This window comes from Acartia tonsa, chromosome 7, assembly GCF_053477335.1.
Source record: "Acartia tonsa isolate MP-2025a chromosome 7, ASM5347733v1, whole genome shotgun sequence".
Taxonomy (NCBI): Eukaryota; Metazoa; Arthropoda; class Copepoda; order Calanoida; family Acartiidae; genus Acartia; species Acartia tonsa.
Window position 1 is genome coordinate 38,496,810 of NC_137266.1, and position 23,757 is coordinate 38,520,566.

Consider the following 23,757-nt stretch of genomic DNA (forward strand, 5'->3'; position numbering starts at 1 on the left):
TTTGACTTCACTTCCTTTCTGAGTAAGTACCCATGTGGTAGTTATGAAGGGTTGGCCAGCATCTTCTACCACATTATACGTGTCGAAGTCTTTTAGCTTTTGAAGTTCAAGCTCCTTAGCTGCAATACACTCAGGTGTGTTCCTCTTTTCTTTGGGCAACATCACTGCCAAAATTTCTTCATGGATCCAGGTTGCTAACGCCTGATCATCATCAAGCACTATCAAGTTTTGCTCATCCCTGATGGTAATGACTTTACCATTGTCAAGCCTTATGTCAACTCCTGTGTTGTTGCCTAGGGTCCATGTAGCCATTGTATCTTCACTGTCTATTTGCTCTTTCCTTACTTCTTGCTGAGCAAAGTCTGCGGAAAACTGTTTTCCACTATCTAATTTCACATTATACCAATGTTTGTACTTGCCAACCTTCTTTCCAGCTTGTCCTAGGACTACTCCTCTCTCCCATTTTCCATTATCCTTGAACTCTATGCGCTGATTTTTCGCATACTTTTCAGGACTCATGACATTCTCAGCTGACACATTCTTGTCAGTATTTGCTTCTGGTATGTCTTCAGTCGTATCATCATTAACACCATCATCTTCTTGTTGATGCATGTCAATCTGATCTGGATTCCCTAGCTCCACTTCTTCTTGGGCTTCCTGAAATTCTTCTTCATCTTCTGTATCTATTTCCATCTTTACTGGTTTCCGTGATTCACTCTTGCTTGGACTATCACTGTTGACGGGTTTCCCTTTCTTTAAGTCATCAAGCTGCGCTTCTTCTTCTCTTAGCCTCTCTGACAAGGTTTGACCTGCAGGCCATATCCTGTTAGCACTGACCCTAACATAGCCTGAGCTTGTGCGTATGCCAATCACTTTGCTATCCTGAAAAATCACCTTTGCAGGACCCAGCCACTTATCATCTTTCTCTCTCTTGTAGTATACAAGCTCTCCAGGGCTGTAGTCTCGGTTCACCGCTCTCATCTTTCTGTTCAACGCTAACTTGAGCTTCTCACACTTCTCAGCCTTCGCAAACGCCTCTCTTGTACTGTATATTGTCTCCATGTTCTTTTTCAACTGGATACTTCTTGGCTCGATCTGAGAAGCCGGGATGGGATCCGTCATGATATTTGGTAGTCTTGGTGCTCTGCCAAAGGTAAGTTCAAATGACGAGTATCCATATACATTCGTCAATGAATTCTTCACCGCACATGACCAAGCCACTGCTTGTTCCAAAGACATTGTTGGGTGATCTCTCTTTATACATGTAGTCACACAATCATTCAGATAATGGCCTTTCTCACAGTGGCCATTTTGCCACGGCGCATAAGCTGCCGTGGTGGCATGGTAGATATTGAGAACCCCACATGTTTCTTTCATAGCTTCATTAATGAACTCTCCACCATTATCAGTCAAGATGATATCCGGAGCAGTAAAGTATCTGATCCATTCATTGAACAATTTTGCAACTATTGTCTCAGGTTTCTTGTCTGTTATTACTGTACCCACTGTGTATCTAGTAAACATGTCAACAAAGTAGAGAATATAATGTTTGTCATCCCATTTCTTAAGATCCATAGTTAGGATATGATTGAAATCTTTGGCCATGGGCAATGAAACTGCTGGCTTGTCAGGATTACGACAACGCAAAATGCAGCCTTCGCAGCCATCTATGATTTGATCAATCATCTTGTTAAACTTGGGATCCCATTGATCTGCTGACTTGATCAATTCTATGAAAACTCGTTTAGGCCTGTGCCCAAATTGACGATGGAGCTTGTGTAGTAGCTTCATCTGGTTCTCTTCACTCTCTTCCATATTTACCGCACAGATCTCTTGCATGAGCTTGTTGTCATGTCTTTCATTGTCACCAAACAAGTTGAGAATAAAGTGTCCAGCACTGGTGGTATCAACTCTTATCAATTTGCCATTAATTGAAGCTGTGTCATCTGCCATGTTAAGTGTTATGCCTAGTTGTTTCATATGTGCTTTGGACATTAGTAGTGGAATATCCGATTCTATTATATCCACCTCAATTGAATGTTGTTTACCTGCCACTATAATTGGGATTGTATAGGCCTCTTTGGTTGGAAGCACGCCTTGATTGCCAAACTGGAATGTTTTCTTACTCTTGTATGGTCCTTGAACCAAACTTTTCAGCTCACTGGGAACAGATGACAGGAAAATGTCCATCCATTTTTGTCCAGCCACACTTGAAGTACAGCAAGAATCCAAAGCAGCACAGTTTATTGACTCCGCTGTGAACTTACTAAGCTCTTCCTTGTTCGTTGTGAAGAAAACTTTTTCAACTTGGTCCTCCTCTTTACTTTCTTTCTCTTGTTCTTCTTCTTGTGCGCTTGCAACTCTCTCAAATTGGGACATCAAAGCTTCTTCTTCGTCGGAGTTTTGTGTTTGCACTACAAAGACTTTTCCCCTTTTACGGTTAGAGTTGCCTGTATTGTTGTTATTACTATTCTTATTATATGGGCATTCTCTATTGAAATGTCTAAATGAGCCGCAGGTTTTACAATTATAGGCTTTTCCCGTTATGGGATCGATCGGATTCATAGGGTTGGCATCCCTGTTTGCTCCCTTATTTGGAACAGAACGAACGCCATTCGAAGAATAAGACGACGACTTCCTATTATTATTATTATTATAATTGTTTGTATAACTCTTTTTAAATGAGTTATTTTTCTGCCAATTCGCATACGCTTCCTGATGCTCGGCAACAAAGGCTTCGGCGCTAGTTATATTTGCGTCAGAAGAGACAATATTGCCTAACGAATCCGATAGCATATCTTTTAATTTGCGTTTGACAGCGACGTACGTCTTTCCTCCCTCTTTTTCCAAATCGATTACGCCTTTCACTAGTTCCGCTTGTGTGTTATTAAGCTTCGCCCCTAACATTACTATAAAGGAGCTACAAGTGTCCGTGAATGTAATACCTAGTTACTTACATTTATTGTAGTGTCTCTCATGCTCTTTAAGATATTCTAAAATGCTTTGATCTGCCGTCCTTCTATAATTCCATATCTTTTCAAAAGCTTCCAATTCAGTAATTCTAGCCTCTTTTCCTATATGCGTGTCTAGAAAGGCGAGTACTTTGTCTACCCCTTGAGCATCATTTACAAGCTGCTCGGCTGGGTGTACGTTAAAGAAATCTTTCTGTATGTAGTCGCCGAACTCTATAGACTTGTTAGGTAACGCATATGCCAACATAGCTCCCATTCGCTCCTTTTTATAATCGCATATCCCAGCCCATAAAAGCACATTGTTCTTGAAATCTTCGTAAGAATCGAACTTGTTTAAATCTGGAGCATCAGCTCCAATCTTACAGGTAGAATTATCATTCATGATGTCAACTTATTAGGGTTACTGACACCTTAAACGGCTAGATTAATTGCTTATACAATTCTTACCATATCACCACTCATTACAGTGGTTAGCGCTACTTATTGATGCACCACCTTTTTAAATGTGGCTATTAATATTACTCTATCAAATGTTTTGGTTACACCTTTTGATTTTTATTATTATTATTCAATAAAATAATCAACACGAGGTTATAGATTTTTATTAATTACGAGAAAAATTGTCTGGAACAAACTTCTTCACAGGTCTTCTCTGGCCGCGCTCCTAATGCACATTCTTCATGAACATTTTTGACACCTTCTTAGGTTTGATAAGAATCTCTGTTAATAAGCACTATTATATTAAAAAATAGTTCAGATATATGATAACTGATCAAACTTTTTTTTTTTTTTTTTAAGGTTCAGGTTTGATTTTCTATCTCATCACAGAGTGCCGTAGATCTTTTAAATACTAAAATTCCCCGTTTTTAAGGTGGGTGAATTTTTGAATTTTTGTAAGCTCTGCTACTACTGATTGAGACATAAAACCGTACCTGTTAGGAATCTAATCATAACACCTATAACCATATTAATCAGTCATTATTTATCTGGAATTATAACAGAAATATTTAAAAGCAATTAACCTTTTAAACCCTAATTACTTCACAAGATATAATCTGCAATATGAAAAGGACATCTAAGCTTAGTTTAATAAATTAATGCAGTAATGATAACACATCATAACAAAGGAATGAATATTTATTAAACAAGCATAATAATCAATTAATAAAACAGCACATAAATATTTTCATAACACCAGGAAACAATCCTGAAATAAACAAAACATAATTAATAAAACACAAATAGATATTTTATCAATCCTTGCTACAATAAATCAGGATTAAAAAAACATTTTTTTATATTGAAACTGATTTTATAACTGGAACTGCCATGAATGATGGATTAAAAGTCACACTTCTGACTTCTCCTGTTAGTCCTGCCTTTTTAAAAAGGGAGGGGGCGGTTGTGACACTTTTTGAAACCAAAACTACAGGAATTCAACTTACAGAAGAGTCACAGCACTGAAATATGAAATCACAGTCGCGTTAAAAAGGTTCAATGTGGAACTGTGAAGAAAAGTTGGTGAAACCGTCGCCTAACGCCGTTTCCCGCCAAAAAAAATATAGCTATACTGGCGGTTCCGCCACCGTTTCTTCACAGTTCCACAATGTACCTCTTTAAAGCAACTGTCATACCAAATTTCAGCTGAATGGTTCTGTAACATTGGGACAAAAAATGGCTCTAAAGGGTAAGGTTGACGGGTCTAGCTTGGAAGTGCCTTTTAATTGGAAGGACTGATCGAGAGAGTGCTGTAACTCATTTTTTCAGTTTGGTTTCTTTGACTTTTAGTTTTGGTTTCAAAAGGTGCCACAACCGCCTCCCACCCTTTTAATAATATAATGTTTAAATTGACAATATTGATATTATTTTGATTAGTTTATGTTATCCTCTTTTAAGGAGAAAAACCATTTCAATGTCAAGTATGTTCAAAATCATTTGGAAGGAAAGACAAACTGAGAAAACATTTCCGAATGATTCATCCTGGACAGGTGAGATATTATTGTTTATTTTGTAGGAAAAAAGATACCAACAAAATAATTCAAACATTGCATTTTGTATTGGTAATAACTCGCCAGAGGCCACTAGGTGTACTTGAGGAGATGCGGGATTGGTCGATCCTCTAATTTTATTTTTGAAAGAAATTTTTTTTTTTTGGGGGGGGGGAAATTTAGTTCTAGGGGTAATATCTCTTGAAGAGGGGGAAGTAGCCTCCAACAAAATAGTTATAAACCCTCCCTGGGGACATAAGAAAGTTAATAAGATAACAGACAGACAGACAAAATGATAAAATGATTAGGTTTATATTCTGTTAGTTTTTTATGAGGACAAAAACTGTTTATTTTGTGGATTTACAGTTTATAATTTAAACATATTTATAGTGAACTTTTTATTTTAGAATTTTTATGATGATTTCTCTACAAAACAATTACAGGTATGAAAAGTTTGCCTAAAAAAACTATTTAATTGTAAAGAGATGTTTCAACAAAGAAAATAATTAAAAATCAGCTAATTAGAAGACAGGGAGGAAGGGGAAATTTTGCTGTGTTTTACACTAGTCCTCAAAGTCTTATAATGTTTTCTTAATCATTGGCTTAACAACTGTGGGGACTTTGTGGGGACTTTAATTGAATGATGTATCCAAACGTTTTAACCACAAATTGTAATCTACAGAAGGGGTAATCATTGGGGATGTACATTAATTTATTGGGAATTGTCTTATCCCTTTAGATCCATGTACAGGAGACCTTTCAAACTTTAGAATTAAGTTTAAGAATATAACATTATTAAAAGTAGAAAAAAGATTGAATAACTAATAGGTAGTTAAGTACTACTAGTTGTTATTCAAGACAAAAAATGTGCAATGAGCTTTTTTCCATCATTTTATATGAAATAGAATTATAATTATACTTTAAAGGACAAAGAACAAGATTTGGATGAATATTATGAAATTGAGAACAATGTAGCTTCAGGTACATTGGAATTTTAATATTTATACTCAATTAAAAACAAGGAATTCTGTGGAATAATAATGGCCAAACTTAAGAATAATAAATATTAATAATATATTTGAAATTATTTTATAGTAGAACAACGTTTTTTACTTCAATTTTATTTATCTTTAACTTAAAGTTTCATGCTTTCGCAATCTTCAGAAAGATACTCTTATATTTGAAATTATATGTTCTTGACCATCCAGAAAATATTTATCAGTATTCATTACTGTTTAATGCATTTAACAGTTAAAAAAACTAACACTGTTAAAATGCATAGGTAATAAATCTAAATATTAGGTGTATTATAACTTTATTGTATTGCATTTTGTATCATAATAAATGTTTCTTAGTGTTCTTTCTATTGTATTTTAACAAAAAACATCCACTGTATTTCTGCCAGTTGTAGAAACGGCAGCGTCCCTATTGTAATTTACGAGATTTCTACAATGCCAATGCTCACCCCTCCTTAGCCCTACATTAGATGTATTTCTTTAGATGAGAGCTTTTCTAATGAACCTGGAAAACATTTCCTGGTTACATCTTTGGAGGTTGATAATCAAATACTGGATCAGGTACAATTATTAATAGTATTTCTTATGTGCTTTTTTGTTGACATTGTGGGGTTGAAAAAGTGTCGAAAATGACGGCTTGCATTGGGATCAGCTGAAGAAATTGGTAAAAATATATCAACAATCAAATTAAATAGAAGGGTTAATTATGATTATCATCATTAGGGACGTACTACACAGGGTGTGAGGAACATTGGACAGTAAATTACATTAGTACCTAAAGTTCTATAAACATGTTAAAAACTATGCAGTCCAAACTTTTCAACCATCAATTTTGATCCACAGAAGGATTTATTTTGTTAATCATCATTTCATTGGACATTGTCTTATCTATGATATTTTCACTCATTAGGTAAAGGGTGAAGAAGAAAAGGCAATTATTGAAGATGATAAAGAAATGATTGAGGTTAAAACAGAAGTTGAAGAAGAATTTGATATCGAGGTATTCATATATTATAAGTAACAGAATACAATTATTGCAATTAAAACTTACCAAAGTATGAATTAACAAAATAGATGTAAGTGTGTATCTTATCGTCACCAGTAAGATTCTTAAAACGACTGATCGATGTGTCTGTGTATTGTGTAGCCACGATTTCTAAGTATTTGGACATAAATTAGTATTAAGTAGTAATGGAGTTGGATTGACCACTTTTGTATATCCATTATGACTAGATTAAGCTTTACGTTCAAAAACATTATTACTTGACACTCTGTCTGGGAGGATGGTGGAACCCTTCCCATATAACCTTTATATAAACCTTTGTAAAGGAGAGCTATATCGGTTTAGCGGTTAGCGAGGCCCTTCGGTACAGAAAGACACACACACGAAGATCGTGTTATTTTTATATAAGAATTTATCACGTTTTCATTATAGGACCTAAATGAAGTAATGAGCAAAGTAGCGGCTGAATCAGCTGAACAGGCGGCTGCCGCTAAATTTACACTACCTAAACCAAAGAAGGAAAAGCAAGAATTTGAACACAATGTAAGTTTATATTTGAATTGAAGATTGTTTAGTATTTTCAAAATTACTTTTTTTGGCTATTTTTTTTTCTCTTTATCTTTATCTTTGTGTGTTGAGCGCAGAGAGAGAGGGGACAATGGGCTATTTAATGCACTAGTCCCTTAAGTTTTATAATAACGTTTTATCATTCGTTGGATTAACAACTTCGGGGACTTTAAAGAATCTTGATTGGTTGGTTCATTAATTTTACTGTTCAAACGTTTCAATCACTAGTTTTAATCTAAAGAAGGTGTAATTTTGTGTTTCATCATTGGGGATGTACATCAATTTATTGGCCATTGTCTTATCCATTTAGATCCCTGGTTGAACGAGTAGGTATTGTAACTTTATTAATTTTTTAGGATGAAGCCAGCAATGATAACAGGCAAAAGTCTTGTCATTATTGTAATAAAGAATTTAACAGGCAGGATCATTTGAATAGACACATTTTGTTACATACAGGTAAACATATTCTAAGCAATAATTTTTTTTGTGACAAATTCCATTTCCTTCCCTGAAATATTTAAAGTTTTGTCGTCATTATAAAAATCTTTTCATCTAAAAAGGGACTATGTACTAACGAGAACAAGTGGTTGTAATAATGTAAACTGTTTCATTAATGTACTTTAGAATTTTACAGCATTTGATGATGATTGATTGTGTTTTTTCACAACTCTGATTGTTCCAATCAGTAATTTTGTTTTTGTTAATTAACACTTACTTCTAATTTACAAACATTACCTAAACAATACACTTAATCTAGAAGTTTTATGAAATCTTGAACCTATTTTAGTTTGTATCCTTTCTAAAGTAAATTAACTTGATATTTCTTTAGGGGAGAAGCCACACGCGTGTACCTTTTGTCCATCTTCCTTTACAAGAAAGGATAAACTTAAGCTTCACTACAGAAGATCTCATGGAGACCAGGCACCATTACTTGAATATTTACTAAAATCTTTGATGTTTTTATTGTGTTTACCAACAGATATAAATTATAGATCATATACAGACAACTACCTCCCTTCCTTTTTCAATGACCTTTTTCGTCTGCTTCTAAATTATTTTCTGCTACTTGTCTGCGTCAATATAAGCGACACCACTAGTTGATTTTAATGACCACATATAAAGGTTGCAATGCTCAAGGTTGATGCGATGGGGAGATTCAGTTATATAACCCTTTCTCCCCACAAGGACTCTGACAGGAAATTGACAACTTATTCATACGTACTGTACTAAATCAATCATTACTTGGACTAATTTAACCGAATTAGGTTTTTTTTTAGGTTTTTGATAATTCATACAACCCCAGGGTTGTCGAATTGGGCACTTATTTTGATATTGGGCGGCCTAATTGCCCAAAAGGGTTTTAGGCGGGTTTTGGGCGCCCAAAAGTGGTTTTGGGCACCCTTTTTGGGCAAATGTCGTAAAAAGCATATAAAATGGATATAAAATAGCGTAAAACCATACCTAGACTTATTATTAGAAATAAAATAGCCTAAAACCTTCTCAGGACCTATAAAGGCTGCACTGGAAAGGAGAACCATATCGGTTCAGCAGTTAGCGAAATCCTTCTCTAGATACAAAAAAGCTTACTAATTTATATAGTTAACTAGCGGCTACGGCTTTAGAGGCCTCTAGGGGCATTGAGGAGGGGAGAGTTAAATTTGATAATCCAATTATTATATTAGATTTAAAAAGAAAAAGTAAAAAAAAATTGGGGGGGTAATAATTTTTTTTTTTGGGGGGGGGGTGAGTTTCCAACCCCCCGCATTTTTATGTTTAGTTTTAAAAAATTTTTTAAAAAATATTTTGGGGGGGAGTGTAATTTTTTTCTAGGGGCAATTTCTCTTAGGGTGGTGGTACCCTCCCTCAAAATAGTTATAAACCTTCCCAGAACCTATGAGAAGCTACCCTGTTTAGGAGAACCCGATCGGTTCAGCGGTTAGCGAGATCCTTCGGTACAAACACACAGACACACAAACAAACAGACACACATCATGTTACTTTAGTATAAGGATATCACCCAAAAAATAGGCCCGCCCCCCTCTTTTTTAACCCCCTCCCCTTTTTCTCTCCCCCTAAAAGGGGGGTGCCCAAAACTGCCCAAAGGGACCTTATATTGGGTGGCCCAAAACCGCCCGCCTAAAACTGCCCGCCCAAAAGCGCCCGCCCAATATGACAACCCTGTACAACCCCCTTAAGTAATTCATTACAATAAAATACAATTTTAAAATTTATTTACTGTGTAAATATGCATAAATATGACGTTTTTACTGACAATTATGTTGATTTTTACTCAAAGCATATTTATTGTAGACAATAAAATGATTATAACTTTCGTTCTATTTAAGATAAATTGATGAAATAAAAAGTACATTCAATTTTATTAAGCTGAAAAGTCACTTATTGATTTTAAGAAATAATATACCCCTTTGAGTGGGGGAGGGGGGGGGGGGGCGTTGAGTATCGAAATAAGAAACTAATGTAAATTTCTTTTCTACGGTGGGTTTTAATGATTCATATAGCAGCCAAACTGTTTTAGGCAATACCCATTTGTCTGTCTGTCCCTCTGTCTGTCTGTCCTTTTGTCTGTCTGTCCCACCACTTGTCTGTCTATCTGTCTAACTGCCTCTCTTTTGGATTTCAATGAATCATCTAGCATAGCCTAATTGTAATTTGTTAATGCCTCAAAGACTGTCTGTTACTATTTACCTGTCCCTCTGTCTGTCTGTCTGTCCGTCTGTCTGTCTGATCATTCACAGGTTCTCTATTGGATTTTATCTAATTAATTGTCTATTTTAGTAAAACTTTGATAATTCTTCTTGCCCGTCTGTCTGTCTATCTGCTGAGTTTCTACCCTTGGTCTAACAGACTTATTCACTTAAGGGGGGGTTTTTTAATGCAACCATCTCGTAATCAGTGAGCAAATGGCAATTAGAATTCGAATTTCCATTTATAATTTTGCATGAGTAATCCTTGGTAGGTCTATTTTCCCTAAATCGAACAAAAAGTTAGAAAAGTAACAGCTAACGGCTGGCGGCTCAGCTGTTTCGCCATTTTTTTGATATCTATATTGTAAATTAGTCACGAAACCTCTCTCAACACAATACTCTTTTCTACTCCAAAACGCTATCAAACGATTCTAGACGGTAGCTGTTGGTACTAGAAGTTTTAAAATTGGTTATTGCTATCATTTAACATGAATTAAACCAAAAATATGTTTTAAAAAGTCGATTCCTAAGTAATTGATGATGGATTTACCCTAAAAATAGGCAAAGAACGGCTGAACGGCTGAGCCGCTAGCCGTTACTTTTCCAACTTTTTGTTCGATTTAGGGAAAATAGACCTACCAAGGATTACTCATGCAAAAGTTCAGATCGAAATTCGAATTCTAAGTGTCATTTGCTCACTGATTACGAGATGGTTGCATTAAAACCCCCCCCCCCCTTTATAAAAAATTAGATTTAACTAATAATAATATGGTGGTATCTTGTACCAAGAGATACACAAATAACCTTGTGTTGAAAAAAACAAATAAAAAATGATTCAATTTCTTCTATGAAGAAAAGTGTAATACATGTTCCTTTAATCTCTTTGTACATCAAAAATATTTTTCAAATTTATAATATCAGGTTATATTCCATTAATTTATTAACAACTAAATTTTTTGACACCCCACTTATGACTTTTAACAGCCCCCTTTAACTAAACTCAAGGGTGATTTTATTAAGATTTTACCAAAACTACTTTACATAAGAAATTTATTACATTTTAAAATTTTGTTTTATAAAAAGAGGATTGGGATATATCTCCCTCCCAACATTAAGTTTAAAAACTATTGTAAAATATATTAAAAGTTATAAACATATATCTATCAAGATCATTAAAGGAATTAACTCAAGTTTGAGGGGGGGGGGGGGGGCTTAATGCAACCATCTCGTAATCAATGCACAAATTGCACTTAGAATTCGAATTTCATTACAAAACTTGGTATGAGTAATCCTTGGTACATCTATTTTCCCAAAATGGAACAAAAAGTTGGAAAAGTGACGGCTAACAGCTGGCGGCTCAGTCATTTAGCCGTTTTTGGGCTATATTCAGGGTGAAACTATCATTAATTGCATAGGAATCAACTTTTTGAAACATATTTTTGCTTTAAATATCCATTTTTAAAATTTCTTGTACCAGCTGCTAGAACTGGCTGAAAATGGCTGGGAGCGGCTAAGAGTATGAAGAGTATATAGGGCTTGTGACATGTCTAGGGGTAGGTTTTTATTGGTACTGAGCTCAAAAATACTACTATAAATAGTGGGGGTCCATCCATTTGGCAGCTGGGGCTGTTACACAGACTGTTAAAAACCTACCTAGAGACACGTCACAAGCCCTATCTACTCATTCTACTCTTGGCCGCTCCCAGCTGAGCTGCGGCCATTAGCAAGCTGCCAAATGAATTTTTTGTGGTATTTTTGAGCTCAGCACCCATAAATACCTACCCTTAGATACATCAAAAGCCCTATCTACTTATCATACTCTTGGCCAATCCCAGCTGTTTTCAGCCAGTTCTAGCTGGGAAGTGGGTGGTACTGAAAATTAAAATATGGTTATTGGTATAATTTAACATACATTAAAGCAAAAGTATGTTTTTGAAAAAACCTACCCTAGACATGTCACATCTTCCAAATTTAAAATTGCATACATAAATAATACAATATTTGAGGCCATAATTTACTATAAATATGAACACTATCTGTGTAAAAACTTTGAGGGAAACCCCAAATAAAATTAATGGTCTTCTTATCAATAAAGGGGGGTTTGGTGCTGGAAGGTGAGCAACATTGATATATATTGAGCTAAAATTTTGTAACTGCCTGGTCCAGTAGTTACTGCATCTAAAAGAAAAACAAAATTAAATTTTTTTTTTAAGTTAGGTAAGAAAAACTGCAAAAATGGAATTTGACTTTGCAGATTTCTTGCTACACCTTCATATGTTATAATTGAGACTGCTCCATTTTTTGGTAAATTTCAGGTTTTTATTTACATACTAGAATTGAAATATTGTAAAAATCTTTAAAATTGAGATCACACAAAAGAACTTAAAAAACATTCTTTTTGCAGATTTCAAAAACTTTGAAGTGCTCGTGAGGTCACAATTATTGCATCACAGAAAAAGATATTTAGCATGGGTCATTTTTTTGCTTAAATCAACCACATTTTTACTGGGGGCAAACATTTTTTCAAAATTTTTCCATGGCGGGATGATTTAATCTAATATATATACTTTTGGCTGTTGACAGCTGTTCTCAGCCATTTTTGGCAGTTTTCAGCTGTTATGACAGCGAAATCTAGAAATTAAAAAAGTGTTTTTAGTAATATGTCCATGACATAAAGTTATAATGTTAATTAAGAAAAGTTTAATTCCATGGAAATGTTAAATTTTTTATATCCTTATAAGCCATTACCCAGCTGCCACTATTTTTGGTAGTATTTTTCAGCTCAACACCCATTAAAACCTATCCCTAATGAATGATTCCTACGTAATTATTGCTGGATTTGCACTAAAAATAGCCCAAAAATGGCTAAACAGCCATTAGCCATTACTTTTCCAACTTTTTGTTCCATTTTGAGAAAAAAGATCTACCAAGGATTACTCATGCCAAGTTTTGTAATGAAATTCGAATTCTAGGTGCCATTTGTGCATTGATTACATGATGGTTGCCTTAACCCCCCCCTAAGCTTAACTTTTTGTTAAATTTTGAAAAACAGACCTACTAAGGATTACACATGCCAATTTTCATAACAAAATTTGGATTAATTGATTATGGGATGATTGCATAAACTCCCCCCCCCCCCCCTACATATGTATGAGAGTTTCCTCATGTCTCAATTTACTAATTAAAAGTTGTACAGTACAGTTGTACAGAATATTGCAAGATTTTTTTAGTAAAGTCTGGTAATTAATTTACCTAAAAATAGATAGCATATAATTATCTGAATCAGTGACTTGCTTAAATACACCCTCCTTAAACACCCCCAACCCCACTTTATTTTAAGGGGTGTAAATATATTTCCTTTACACCCCCTTGGAATTTATAGAGGGGTGTATCTGAGGGTTTAGGCTCTTGTCAAGAGGGTGGACATGGGTGGACACCTAGGGAGGTGTATCCATCCCCCTTAATTTTACAAGGGTGGTGTAAACAACCCCTATACCAACCTTTTGCACGCCTTTGATCTTAACTATACTTTCAGAGTAAATAAAGTTGTAAATTCAGTAACTATTCTACAAAAATTATCTTCCTAAATTGATATATGATTTTCAGGGTAATCTCCGGTGGACTAAACATTAAAATTTTATGGAAAAAAAGATATCTTTGGAACATGCATGTCTTGAAATTATCCCCCCTTTGTACTCAATACGCATTATTAATTCTAAGTGCGTCAATTTTGCGTTTAAAGATACCCTTAGTTTAAGCATTAATTTCTCCAAAAAATGATGAAAAAAGATAAATTTTTTTTTGATAAAATGATAAAAGTATATGTAAAATGAAATAACCAGCAAAAAAAATTACAAAATTACGTTAAATAGAACAAAAATTAGAGCGTTTTGTATGCCTTATAAAATGCGTATTTCTCATGAAAATTGTAACGATTTAGTGTGTTGAGTAAAATATTTACAAACTTCCCGCTTTTATAAGTAGCTAGAGCCTTTGTGTCCCTCTAGTGTTTTACTCTAATAGTTGACCATAATGTTTCTATATATAGAGATGAGATACAACTTAACTTGGAATGAAGTCTACTTTAGTAGGACATTTAATAGTAGAAATAGAAATAAGAAATATGCAATTTTAATTTAAAATTGGGAATGATGATTTATCTTCACGAAATTATCTCTTACCTCTGGGGACAGTTAATTACAATTTAGGGTCAGACCTTATTAGTAGGTCCCAAGGCACTAACCTCTCAACCAATGCAGAAAAACAACCATTCGATTGCACGTCATTTTTCCAACTGTGCATGGTTTTGTGTTGCACCTGTTTTGGACCAAGGCATTCCTCTAATCTTACTATTAACTTCGTGTATCTTACATAACAGCCATAGGTAGAATTATTAGCGTCTATAGTTATGAATTTTTTTGGGCTGAGATTCTTACCTCTCTAACGACAAGCAAATGCGCAAGTTTACACGAAAATTTAAGTATCGGGCTTGTCAGGTATTCGGTTGTTCCTGTTCCAACTTTTTCCTGGAGGAATCCGAATTCCAGGAACATATCAAGGACAATCCTGGCCATTTTAGAGAAGCCTGGGAAAAATTATCACCGAAAAAGTCAGGTAAGAATACAGCTATTTATTTATGATAGGTATTCAACACTATACCAAGAATTATATGTATATTATAATACTCTTTTCCTCTCTCCTCATAGGTTAACCTCTTGATCTGGATTTTCATAACATGTCAGATTGGGCTTGATGATATTTATAATACTGCTAGCATTTATGGTCTTTGATTTGACAAATGGGAATTTCTGATGTTACATTTTTGTGTGTATTTCAAAATATAGTCCATTAAATTACTTTCATTTTATTAGGGGTAGAGTGCTAAAAATAAAAGCAGTTATTAGCTATAGCTGTACAGTTTACAAAAAAAGATTATTTCTGTTAGATTTTTTCAATCTTGTGAATACTAACAATTTTAATAAAAGAAAGAATAAAAACACTCTTTCTTTCTTTAACTTTTCATTTATATTTAGTACCTGGAATTAGTCCCAAATTAGAAATTATCCAGCATAGTATTAGAACAATCATACAAGATGGTGATACTTCAACAGAAAATAAACAGGAATGTTTTTAAATTAATCAAATATTTCATATAATTATAAATAATATTAGTGGTTGTTTAGAGACTATTAGGCCTCTAGGGGCACTTGAGGGAAGTAGGGGTGGGGGTAAGTCGACCCTAACCTAAGTTTTATTTAAAATAAAAAGTAAACAATTTTTTTTTGGTAGGGGGTAGTTTATGGATTATGAAAAAACATGATGTCTTTAACAGGAATTACACAACATGAATGGGATAGAATCGAATGAAAAATCTGTTGTAAAGGCAGAAAAATCTCCACCCAAGAAAAGAAAAAGAATAAAGAAAGAAAATAAAGATACAAGTCCAAAACAAATAGTCAAGTGCGATTTCTGTGATCAAATGTTTGATTCCCTCAAACTTAGAAAAGACCATTGCTTAGGTGAGTTATAAATTAGATTTAGATTTCCCCTTTATAATATTCACGTATATTCTAAACCCCGAACCACTTCATTATGCAATCTACATTTTCCTGGATATTTTGTCTACGGTAGTCCATAAGTGTACAGCTTTACAGTACATTGTTTCTATTTGTTAAAGCAACACGTATGATAAAAGAAAAAAGATTCTGTTTAAAGTAAAATGCTTATATTTCAATCAAAATCTAAATTTTTTTATTTTTTACTGATCCACTTCATTATGCAAATCAAAAGAAAATCAATGAGAAAACGTTTGTTTTGTACTTTTCTCCACTTTTAAAAAATGATTCTGATAAAATAACAATTTTTAAAGGGATTTATGCATTAATTATAATGAAAAACAGTTTAAGGTAGATTTTAATGATTTTCCTAAATAAGAAATAATTGAAAAAAAAAGAAATTCTATCCCTATCACTTTAGAGGACAGCTGCTGACCCCCAGTCTTATGGATGAAGCTAAATACATGTTGAAGATAAAAATTACCCTGAAAAGTATACAAAAATGTTTTTTGATGTGTTAAAAAAATCCATTTTAAAATCTTGATTTTGAGGAAGATGGCCTTTAAGATGCTCTTACTGGTGGTGAAGGTGAGCTAAATGTTATCTAAGTACATCAGACCATTACAACAACTTGTCTATTAACCTATGTACCATTTTTTGTAGTCATAGCAGCCTCCAGTGGAGCCTCTCGACATGAAATATAACCATTATCTAAAAACTACATTATTTACTTTATGAATTTTAGTAATTAAAATTGCAATTTTTTTTCTTTTTTAATATTGCTTGGCTGGAGGCTGCTATGACTACAAAAATTGGACCATAGTTCAATATATAAGTTTTATTCAAGGGCATGCACTTTGATAACATTTAGCTCACCATCACCACCAGTAAGAGCATCTTAAAAGCCATCATCCTCAAAATCAAGATTTTAAAACGGATTTTTTTAACACATCAAAAAACATTTTTGTATACTTTTCAGGCAAATTTTTATTTTTTACATGTATTTAGCTTCATCCATAAGACTGGGGGTCGGCAGCTGTCCTCTAAAGTGATAGGGATAGAATTTCTTTTTTTCAATTATTTCTTATTTAGAAAAATCAATAAGATCTACCTACCTTAAACTGTTTTTCATTATAATTAATGCATAAATCCCTTTAAAAATTGTTATTTTATCAGAATTAATTTTTAAAAGTGTTGAAAAGGGCAAAACAAACGTTTTCTCATTGATTTTCTTTTGATTTGCATAATGAAGTGGATCGGTAAAAAATACAAAAATATAGATTTTGATTGAAATATAAGCATTTTACTTTAAACAGAATCTTTTTCTTTTATCATACGTGTTGCTTTAACAAATAGAAACAATGTACTGTAAAGCTGTACACTTATGGTCTACCGTAGACAAAATATCCAGGAAAATGTAGATTGCATAATGAAGTGGTTCGGGGTTTACATCCATTGTTATAAAGTAGATTAAAATCCAATGTACTCAAATATTATAAAGTATCAGTGATTCATTAATATCACTATTCTCAAAATGTTATAACTTTCATGGTTTTTTTACGCATTGAAATATATAGAATTAATCTAGCTAATGGTCTAATTTGGGTGGTATTAGACATATCTTTAAGTTTTACATTATTTACATTTTACATCACTTTCAAAATTTAAAGACTGTCCTAACTGTTTTTTTTATGGTTTTATTTTCTTTCGTTTTATTAAGTTTACAGGTATGTCTATCTATTAAAGGCCAATTTTATTCTCTATTCCATAGGCGTATGTTTTCAATAAAAAAATCTTTTTAAATAAAACTAAGTTTTATTTATTAATATATATTTTAGATGTGCACTATGATATGCTGAAAGAGAATAATATGTTATTTACTCATGATAAGAGAATACAGATTAAAAGAAATATTTGTCCTGTTGAAGGCTGTGAAAAAGCATTTAGGAAAGTGTGCATAAAAAATTATTGAATTGAATTTAGAGAACTCCGGTATCTTATTAGGTATCTAAAGTAGTAAAGTTTTTTGTCTAAAGATTAAGATTTTGATAAGGGGGGGGGGGGGGGGAAGTTTGTACAGTTATAGGAAATGAAAATTCAGTATCAAATTTTGGCCTGGCCGTTTGGGCTTGTTTTTATAGTTATCAACCTAATTCTTTTTGTAAACTCTCTTATATGATTGGATCTACCTGTAAAACTTTGAAAATTGAATTTTGGGACTTTCCCGCTAGGGGCTAGTGGGTCAAAAGACCCCCCAAAACACTAAAATTTTAGGTTATGAGCTTATTTTTTAAGATATCGAGCTGATTTTTTAAATGGAAGCTTTTATTGCATAAATGAGTTGTTTAGCCATCCCATATTTCATTTTTGCACTTTACTTCTAGGGGCTTATAAGCTCAAAACTTATAAATTTTGTATTTGGGGGGGGTTGTTTTAGCCCAAAAGCCCCTAGAAGTAAAGTGCAAAAATGAAATATGTGGTGGCTAATCAACTCATCTGTGTAATAAAAGGTTCCATTTAAAAAATCAGCTCGATATCTTGAAAAATAAGCTCATAACTTAAAATTTTAGTGTTTGGGGGGGTCTTTTGCCCCACTAACTCATAGAGGGAAAGTCCCAAAATTCAATTTTCAAAATATTACAGGTAGATACAATCATATAAGAGAGCTTACAAAAAGAATTAGGTTGATAACTATAAAAACAAGCCCAAACGGCCAGGGCAAAATTTGGTACTGAATTTTCATTTCCTATAACTGTACAAACTTCCCCCCCCCCCTTACTGATCTGATTGAGTTCTTATTTTTAGAGAAGCTTTACAAATTTCGGGTCGGTTTTAGCCTTTTTTACCCCTTTAAATACAGAGCCTCTAGATGCTAAGGGTGCAGCCGCTAGTAATAAGAATAAACTTATTTTTCATCTAAAAATACTTTTGTGTTAAAGCCTTTAATACAAGTTTGAACTCAATAATACATTTGATGATATTTCATCAAAAAATGCTTATAATTTAAAAAAACTTTTCAAATAGAATCATGGTGAAACTTATTTTTTTTGTCGTTATAATAATATTAAACATAAACCAAATATATTTAACAAAAAAAATTTCTCAGGTGCTTAAAATAACTTGCTCTTGTTCGTGCATAGTTCCCTTTAATGATCTGGTCAATTTAACACTGATAAGGAAATAGCAAAAAAAAGATATTTAATTTGAATGAACACCCACCACAGGGATAGTGGAGAAATGCAGGATCATGTGAATGTTGTCCACAAGAAACAAAATAATTATGTGTGTGAAATCTGTTCCAAAGCTTTCCCTTACAAGAAGTCATTAAGGTAAGTGGCAGGGATCTTGAGGGACAAGACAATGGAGGACCATATGACTTACATCCTCACTATTTAACTAATGATTATAACATTACCACTTCTGTAGTTTAGAATTATTAGGTAGTTGCAAAGTTTTGATTTTGTTAGTTAGAACAAATTAATCAAGATATGATAAAAGTACCTACACAAAGATTTTAAGCCAACGAACAATAGGGTGTGTTTTTGGTAACAGTTAAATGTACTCTCCATTTCTTGTTAGGTAGAGAAGACAAAAAATTGAGTTTAATTCTATATTTTAGTTATCACATGGATGTGGTTCATGACAGAAAGAAAGAGGAGATATTATGTCCCAAATGTGGAGACCTATTTCATTCCAAAGCAAAGTTGGGAATTCATATTGCACAAAACCATAAAGTCAAAGCTAATAAGGTTAGTACATGTAGTGTTTTTTAATTTTTTTGTTGTGAAACTTTTATAAAAGTAGCTCCTGTATACTTTATTTTACGTATGCCAGTTTGTCAATTGACTGATAACGTTATTTTTGAAACACTAACACTGAATTTAAAGTTATGCTAGAAGTTTTTTTATTGCTTTTTAAAAACAGAATTTCTATTTAGGTAGGTATACTTTTGTCCTTAAAGTGCTATTATTAATTAGAGCAGTTAAGAACAATTTTTACAACTTATCAATATTTAACTTTTTTACATGACATATTTCAATATTAGTGTTTTAGTCATAATTGAAAGTGAGGCTTTTTCTATACTTGTACAGCTTCTTAACGGAATATTTTTTTAGCAATTTGATTTCATTATTTTAAGTAGGTTTTTTTTTATATTTTATAACTTTTTACGTGTTATGATCGTATTCGTTCTGGTTATTTACCACGTATTAATGTTCAGGTATTGCGCTTCCAGTGCAGCTTTTGTGATTACAAGTCTCATACCAAGAATTTGTTTATTGAACACGAGAGAACTCATACAGGTTAGTGTCTTAAATAGGGACTAGCGGTTTCATCCCTAGCCTCTAGGGACTCTGCCCCAAGAGGTTTGATCAACCTAATTTTTCGTATTTAAGATTTAATAAGAAAAAGTAAAAAAAAATTGTTTGGCGGGGTGAGTTTTTTTTTTTTTTTTGGGGGGGGGGTTAGTCCCACTAATAATAAAACGTTGCTATAAAACTTTTGGGACTAAACAGCCAAATGTCCCCTCCATCATTGACTAAGTACCCCCAAAGTCTTTCCTTTTCCTTTAACAGTTCTCTGTCTTTTCCAATGCTTTGGAGGTTGTCATTCTTGTTATTTTTTTTAAGGAGAAAAGCCAGAAATTTGCCAATGGTGTGGTAAAGGATTTAATGCCAAAGTGACACTTAAAAATCATGAACGTTTACATACAGGTTAGGAATTAAGAATATTTTTTAGTAGCTAAACTACTCTATAATATACTTTTTCTGTCCGTCTGTCAGTCTGTATTAGTAACGCTGTGGGGTAAATGTGACTCTCTCAGTTGCTATGAAAGATAGATAGCTGAATTTCAGCATAACTAGTCTACGTTGTATTGTCTGTCTCTCTGTTGGTCATGTTTAAAAAGACTTAAACCTTTCATGTAGGGTGGAGCCGGATATCCGATCTGGCCGGTTATCCGGCCGGATATCTAGTCATTTTCAATTTCCGGCCGGATACCGGATATTAAAACTATCCGGTAACATGATATCCGGCTGATTTTTGAAGCCGGATATTCGGTAATTTGCCGGATATCGAACGTTGGCCAGATATCAAGCCGGAACCGGATATCCGGCATTATAAATCAGCCGGATATCCGGTATCTGGTATCCGGCCAAAAAAGTATCCGGCCCAACCCTACTTTCATGTTAAATGTTTTTCAATGAATTTAGCATATTTTAACTTTCAATTCTGTGTTATGATTTTTGAACATCTGTTCTCTACCTATCTTTGTCCGTTTGTCCATTCAATTATTATTTTGTGCTTCGCTACTGAATTATCTCTGAATTTATGTTCGTCAAATACTTTGTTAATGTCAAACTATCAATTAAAAATTCATGTTAATTGTAATTTGAACTTAAGGATAGCGTTTGTCGATTGACTGATCGATTCTATTTTTCTTTTTTTCATACTTACCAGAACTTAAAAACACTAATTTACAATCATGAGATCACAAAACGCTGCCAACAAGCCTAATGAGAAAATAAGACATTATTCATTATAAATATCTCTAACGACATGTCTTAGATCTTTTTTTTGTTTTTAAAGGAGAAAAGCCATTCAAATGTAAGATGTGCGACAGTGCGTTTGCTCAGAGAACAAGTCTTAATGTTCATATCAGCACTCATCATAAAGACTGGATCAAAGGAAAATATTCAATTTTATTGATTCATACAAAAACAAGAATAACTTATCCAATTACTAGGGCAGCAATAACTAGAAAACATATCAGATAATAAGAACTGTAAAACATTTATTATATTATATACTTACTGTTCAATGTTTTGACAATAATCCAGTAATATAAATTGTTTGATTGATTTATACAAACTTAGTAGAATAGCTAAAACCTGACTTGCAATACACAATACAATTTCAACAAATTACCTTTCCTAGGGGCCGTGATTCAGCAAATTAATTCTATTTGAAATATCTGAAAATTTGTATATTTTTTGGTACGCTACTTGGCGTACCTAAAACTTGTTTTGTTCTGTTACTAAAGGGAAGTGGATGAAAAAGGGGAAAAAGAATAAAGTGGGGTGTGGGAAAATTTTCACTTCGAATTTTTTGCTAGAATCACTGTCCCGGCCCCTGTTTCTGGATTTGTCATTTATTTTCAAAAAATAAACTTACTATGCCCCTATTTGAGATATATTGTTATTTGAGCGTAATTCTATCATTGCCAGGAATAAGGTATATATTTGGGGGGCAGATAAAAAGGTTGTCAATTCTACTAAGTGTTGCCCCACACGATACCTAGCCGAAGTTCTTGATTTTTTTCTTCGAATTAATTTCGTTCTTTCTATAAGCTGTGTCATTGCTACTACATTTAAGTAAGCCGGCATGTTAGACAATATTAAACTGCAATAAAAGAACTAGAATCCGGGTTTTGTCCAATTAAAACTTTGAATATTTTGTAAACAGAAGAAGAAAAGCCCTACCTCTTTACTAAGGACAACCCCATCAATTCTAAAGATATAGAAACATCAAGTGACGCAATCACATTTTCATTGATTCCACAGCTGTAAATCATCTGTAAAAATGCAGGATTTTCACATTTTTAAATAAGAATGTAACAAACAAACAAATTCCAATAAAAGTGACTTTTGTTATTAGTGTTTTCTTTGTTGTGTCCGAAATATGTATTATAATTTTTTTTAATTTAGTCAATACAAAAAAAATCATATCATTGCTGTCGCTAATAGCAAAGTTGTTGTACCTGTTTTAAAAATTTTGTAACTTTAATACAATACCTACTTAATAAGCTATAAAAGTTGGAAAGAATTTTAATGAATATAATAGATTTGAAATCTGCATAAAATTTTAAGGATTTTTTTTATTAAATTCGTTTTTTATATAATTCATTATTTAAAAGCGCCAATCCAATTTAAGTTAATAAATTTTGACCAATAGGATAGGTGATTTGGAAACTACCTGCGCTGTAATTGGTTGAATGATGTACGTCACTTAAGCTTCTCCAATCAGGGCGCAGATAGTTTTCAATCCACCAATCACAGATGTCAAAATTATTTAACTTAATTTGTATTTGCGCTTAGGTATAGATAAAGAATTATACAATAAACGAATTTTTAAAAAATTCCTTAAAAATTTATGCAGATTTAAAATCTATTATATTCATTAAAATTCTTTCCAATTTTTAAAGCATTAAGATTTTTTTTATAAACTCTCAGAAAATTTTCTATTTGTAATTTTTTTCTCAATTTCTTCTCTTTTTATTTTTAAAATTGGTGTCAAAATTGTATTTTGTTTTAAATGTTTATTTTTGAAAATTCTTTCTGATTACTAAATCCAGATTTACATATTTATTATATAAAATATATCATGTAAATTTAAATTGTACTTAAGTAGGCATTTTATTATTTGTTTTGATCACAGCTGGGACGTCCAAGATTTTTACTTTGAGGAGGGTAAAATGATGGGTTTCAAAGTTTGACTAAAAAACTTTGTACTTTAATTGATTTTTTATTGATTTCTCAAAACAATTACCTAGTGTAATGTCCAATGTCTTATCCCTTACGATTCCCGGGTCATTGATATAATGTTGTTTATGTTATTTGTAAAGGGGGGGGGGGGGCGAAAGTGACACTTTTTGAAACCAAAACTAAAAGTCAACAAAGGAACTCAACTAAAAAAAGAGTTACAGGTCTGAGATTTTGCATGGCAGTTGCTTTATAGGGGTAAAATATGGAACTGTGAAGAAACGGCGGCGCAACCGCCGAAAACTGCCGTTTCCCGCCGAAATTGTTTTTGCCTTTTCTCGGCGGTTGCGCCGCCGTTTCTTCACAGTTCCATATTGTACCCCTATAAAGCAACTGCCATGCAAAATGTCAGACCCGTATCTCTTTTTTTTAATTGAGTTCCTTTGACTTTTAGTTTTGGTTTCAAAAAGTGT

The 23,757-nt window shown here is 33.2% G+C and overlaps 2 protein-coding genes across 2 annotated transcripts in view; both read left to right on the forward strand.

Annotated features, from left to right (window-relative positions):
- The window catches only part of LOC145324535 (uncharacterized), a 25,504-nt gene extending 7,726 nt beyond the window's left edge, over window positions 1–17,778 (forward strand). Inside the window, exons 8-19 of the mRNA XM_080167120.1 lie at window positions 4,869–4,960; window positions 5,368–5,403; window positions 5,887–5,941; window positions 6,461–6,537; window positions 6,887–6,976; window positions 7,412–7,522; window positions 7,903–8,002; window positions 8,376–8,467; window positions 14,748–14,865; window positions 15,285–15,368; window positions 15,579–15,770; window positions 17,645–17,778. Coding sequence (XP_080023246.1) covers window positions 4,869–4,960; window positions 5,368–5,403; window positions 5,887–5,941; window positions 6,461–6,537; window positions 6,887–6,976; window positions 7,412–7,522; window positions 7,903–8,002; window positions 8,376–8,467; window positions 14,748–14,865; window positions 15,285–15,368; window positions 15,579–15,770; window positions 17,645–17,778 — 1,181 coding nt within the window. The remainder of the gene's footprint in view (window positions 1–4,868; window positions 4,961–5,367; window positions 5,404–5,886; window positions 5,942–6,460; window positions 6,538–6,886; window positions 6,977–7,411; window positions 7,523–7,902; window positions 8,003–8,375; window positions 8,468–14,747; window positions 14,866–15,284; window positions 15,369–15,578; window positions 15,771–17,644) is intronic.
- Window positions 17,779–18,995: 1,217 nt separating this feature from the next.
- LOC145323715 (uncharacterized) lies at window positions 18,996–22,511 on the forward strand. Its single transcript, XM_080166186.1, has 6 exons — window positions 18,996–19,135; window positions 19,426–19,555; window positions 20,026–20,107; window positions 20,435–20,518; window positions 21,393–21,489; window positions 22,267–22,511. The coding sequence occupies exons 1-6, from the start codon at window positions 19,014–19,016 to the stop codon at window positions 22,370–22,372; spliced, it is 621 nt and encodes a 206-aa protein (XP_080022312.1). The 5' UTR covers window positions 18,996–19,013; the 3' UTR covers window positions 22,373–22,511.
- The last annotated feature ends 1,246 nt before the right edge of the window (window positions 22,512–23,757 follow it).

Coding starts and splice junctions, on each gene's coding strand:
- LOC145323715 (XM_080166186.1), top strand. CDS start 19,014: ATGAACACCCACCACAGGGATAGTGGAGAAATGCAGGATCATGTGAAT. Junction 19,136..19,425: donor CCTTACAAGAAGTCATTAAG/GTAAGTGGCAGG, acceptor TCTATATTTTAG/TTATCACATGGATGTGGTTC. Junction 21,490..22,266: donor CATCATAAAGACTGGATCAA/AGGAAAATATTC, acceptor TATTTTGTAAAC/AGAAGAAGAAAAGCCCTACC.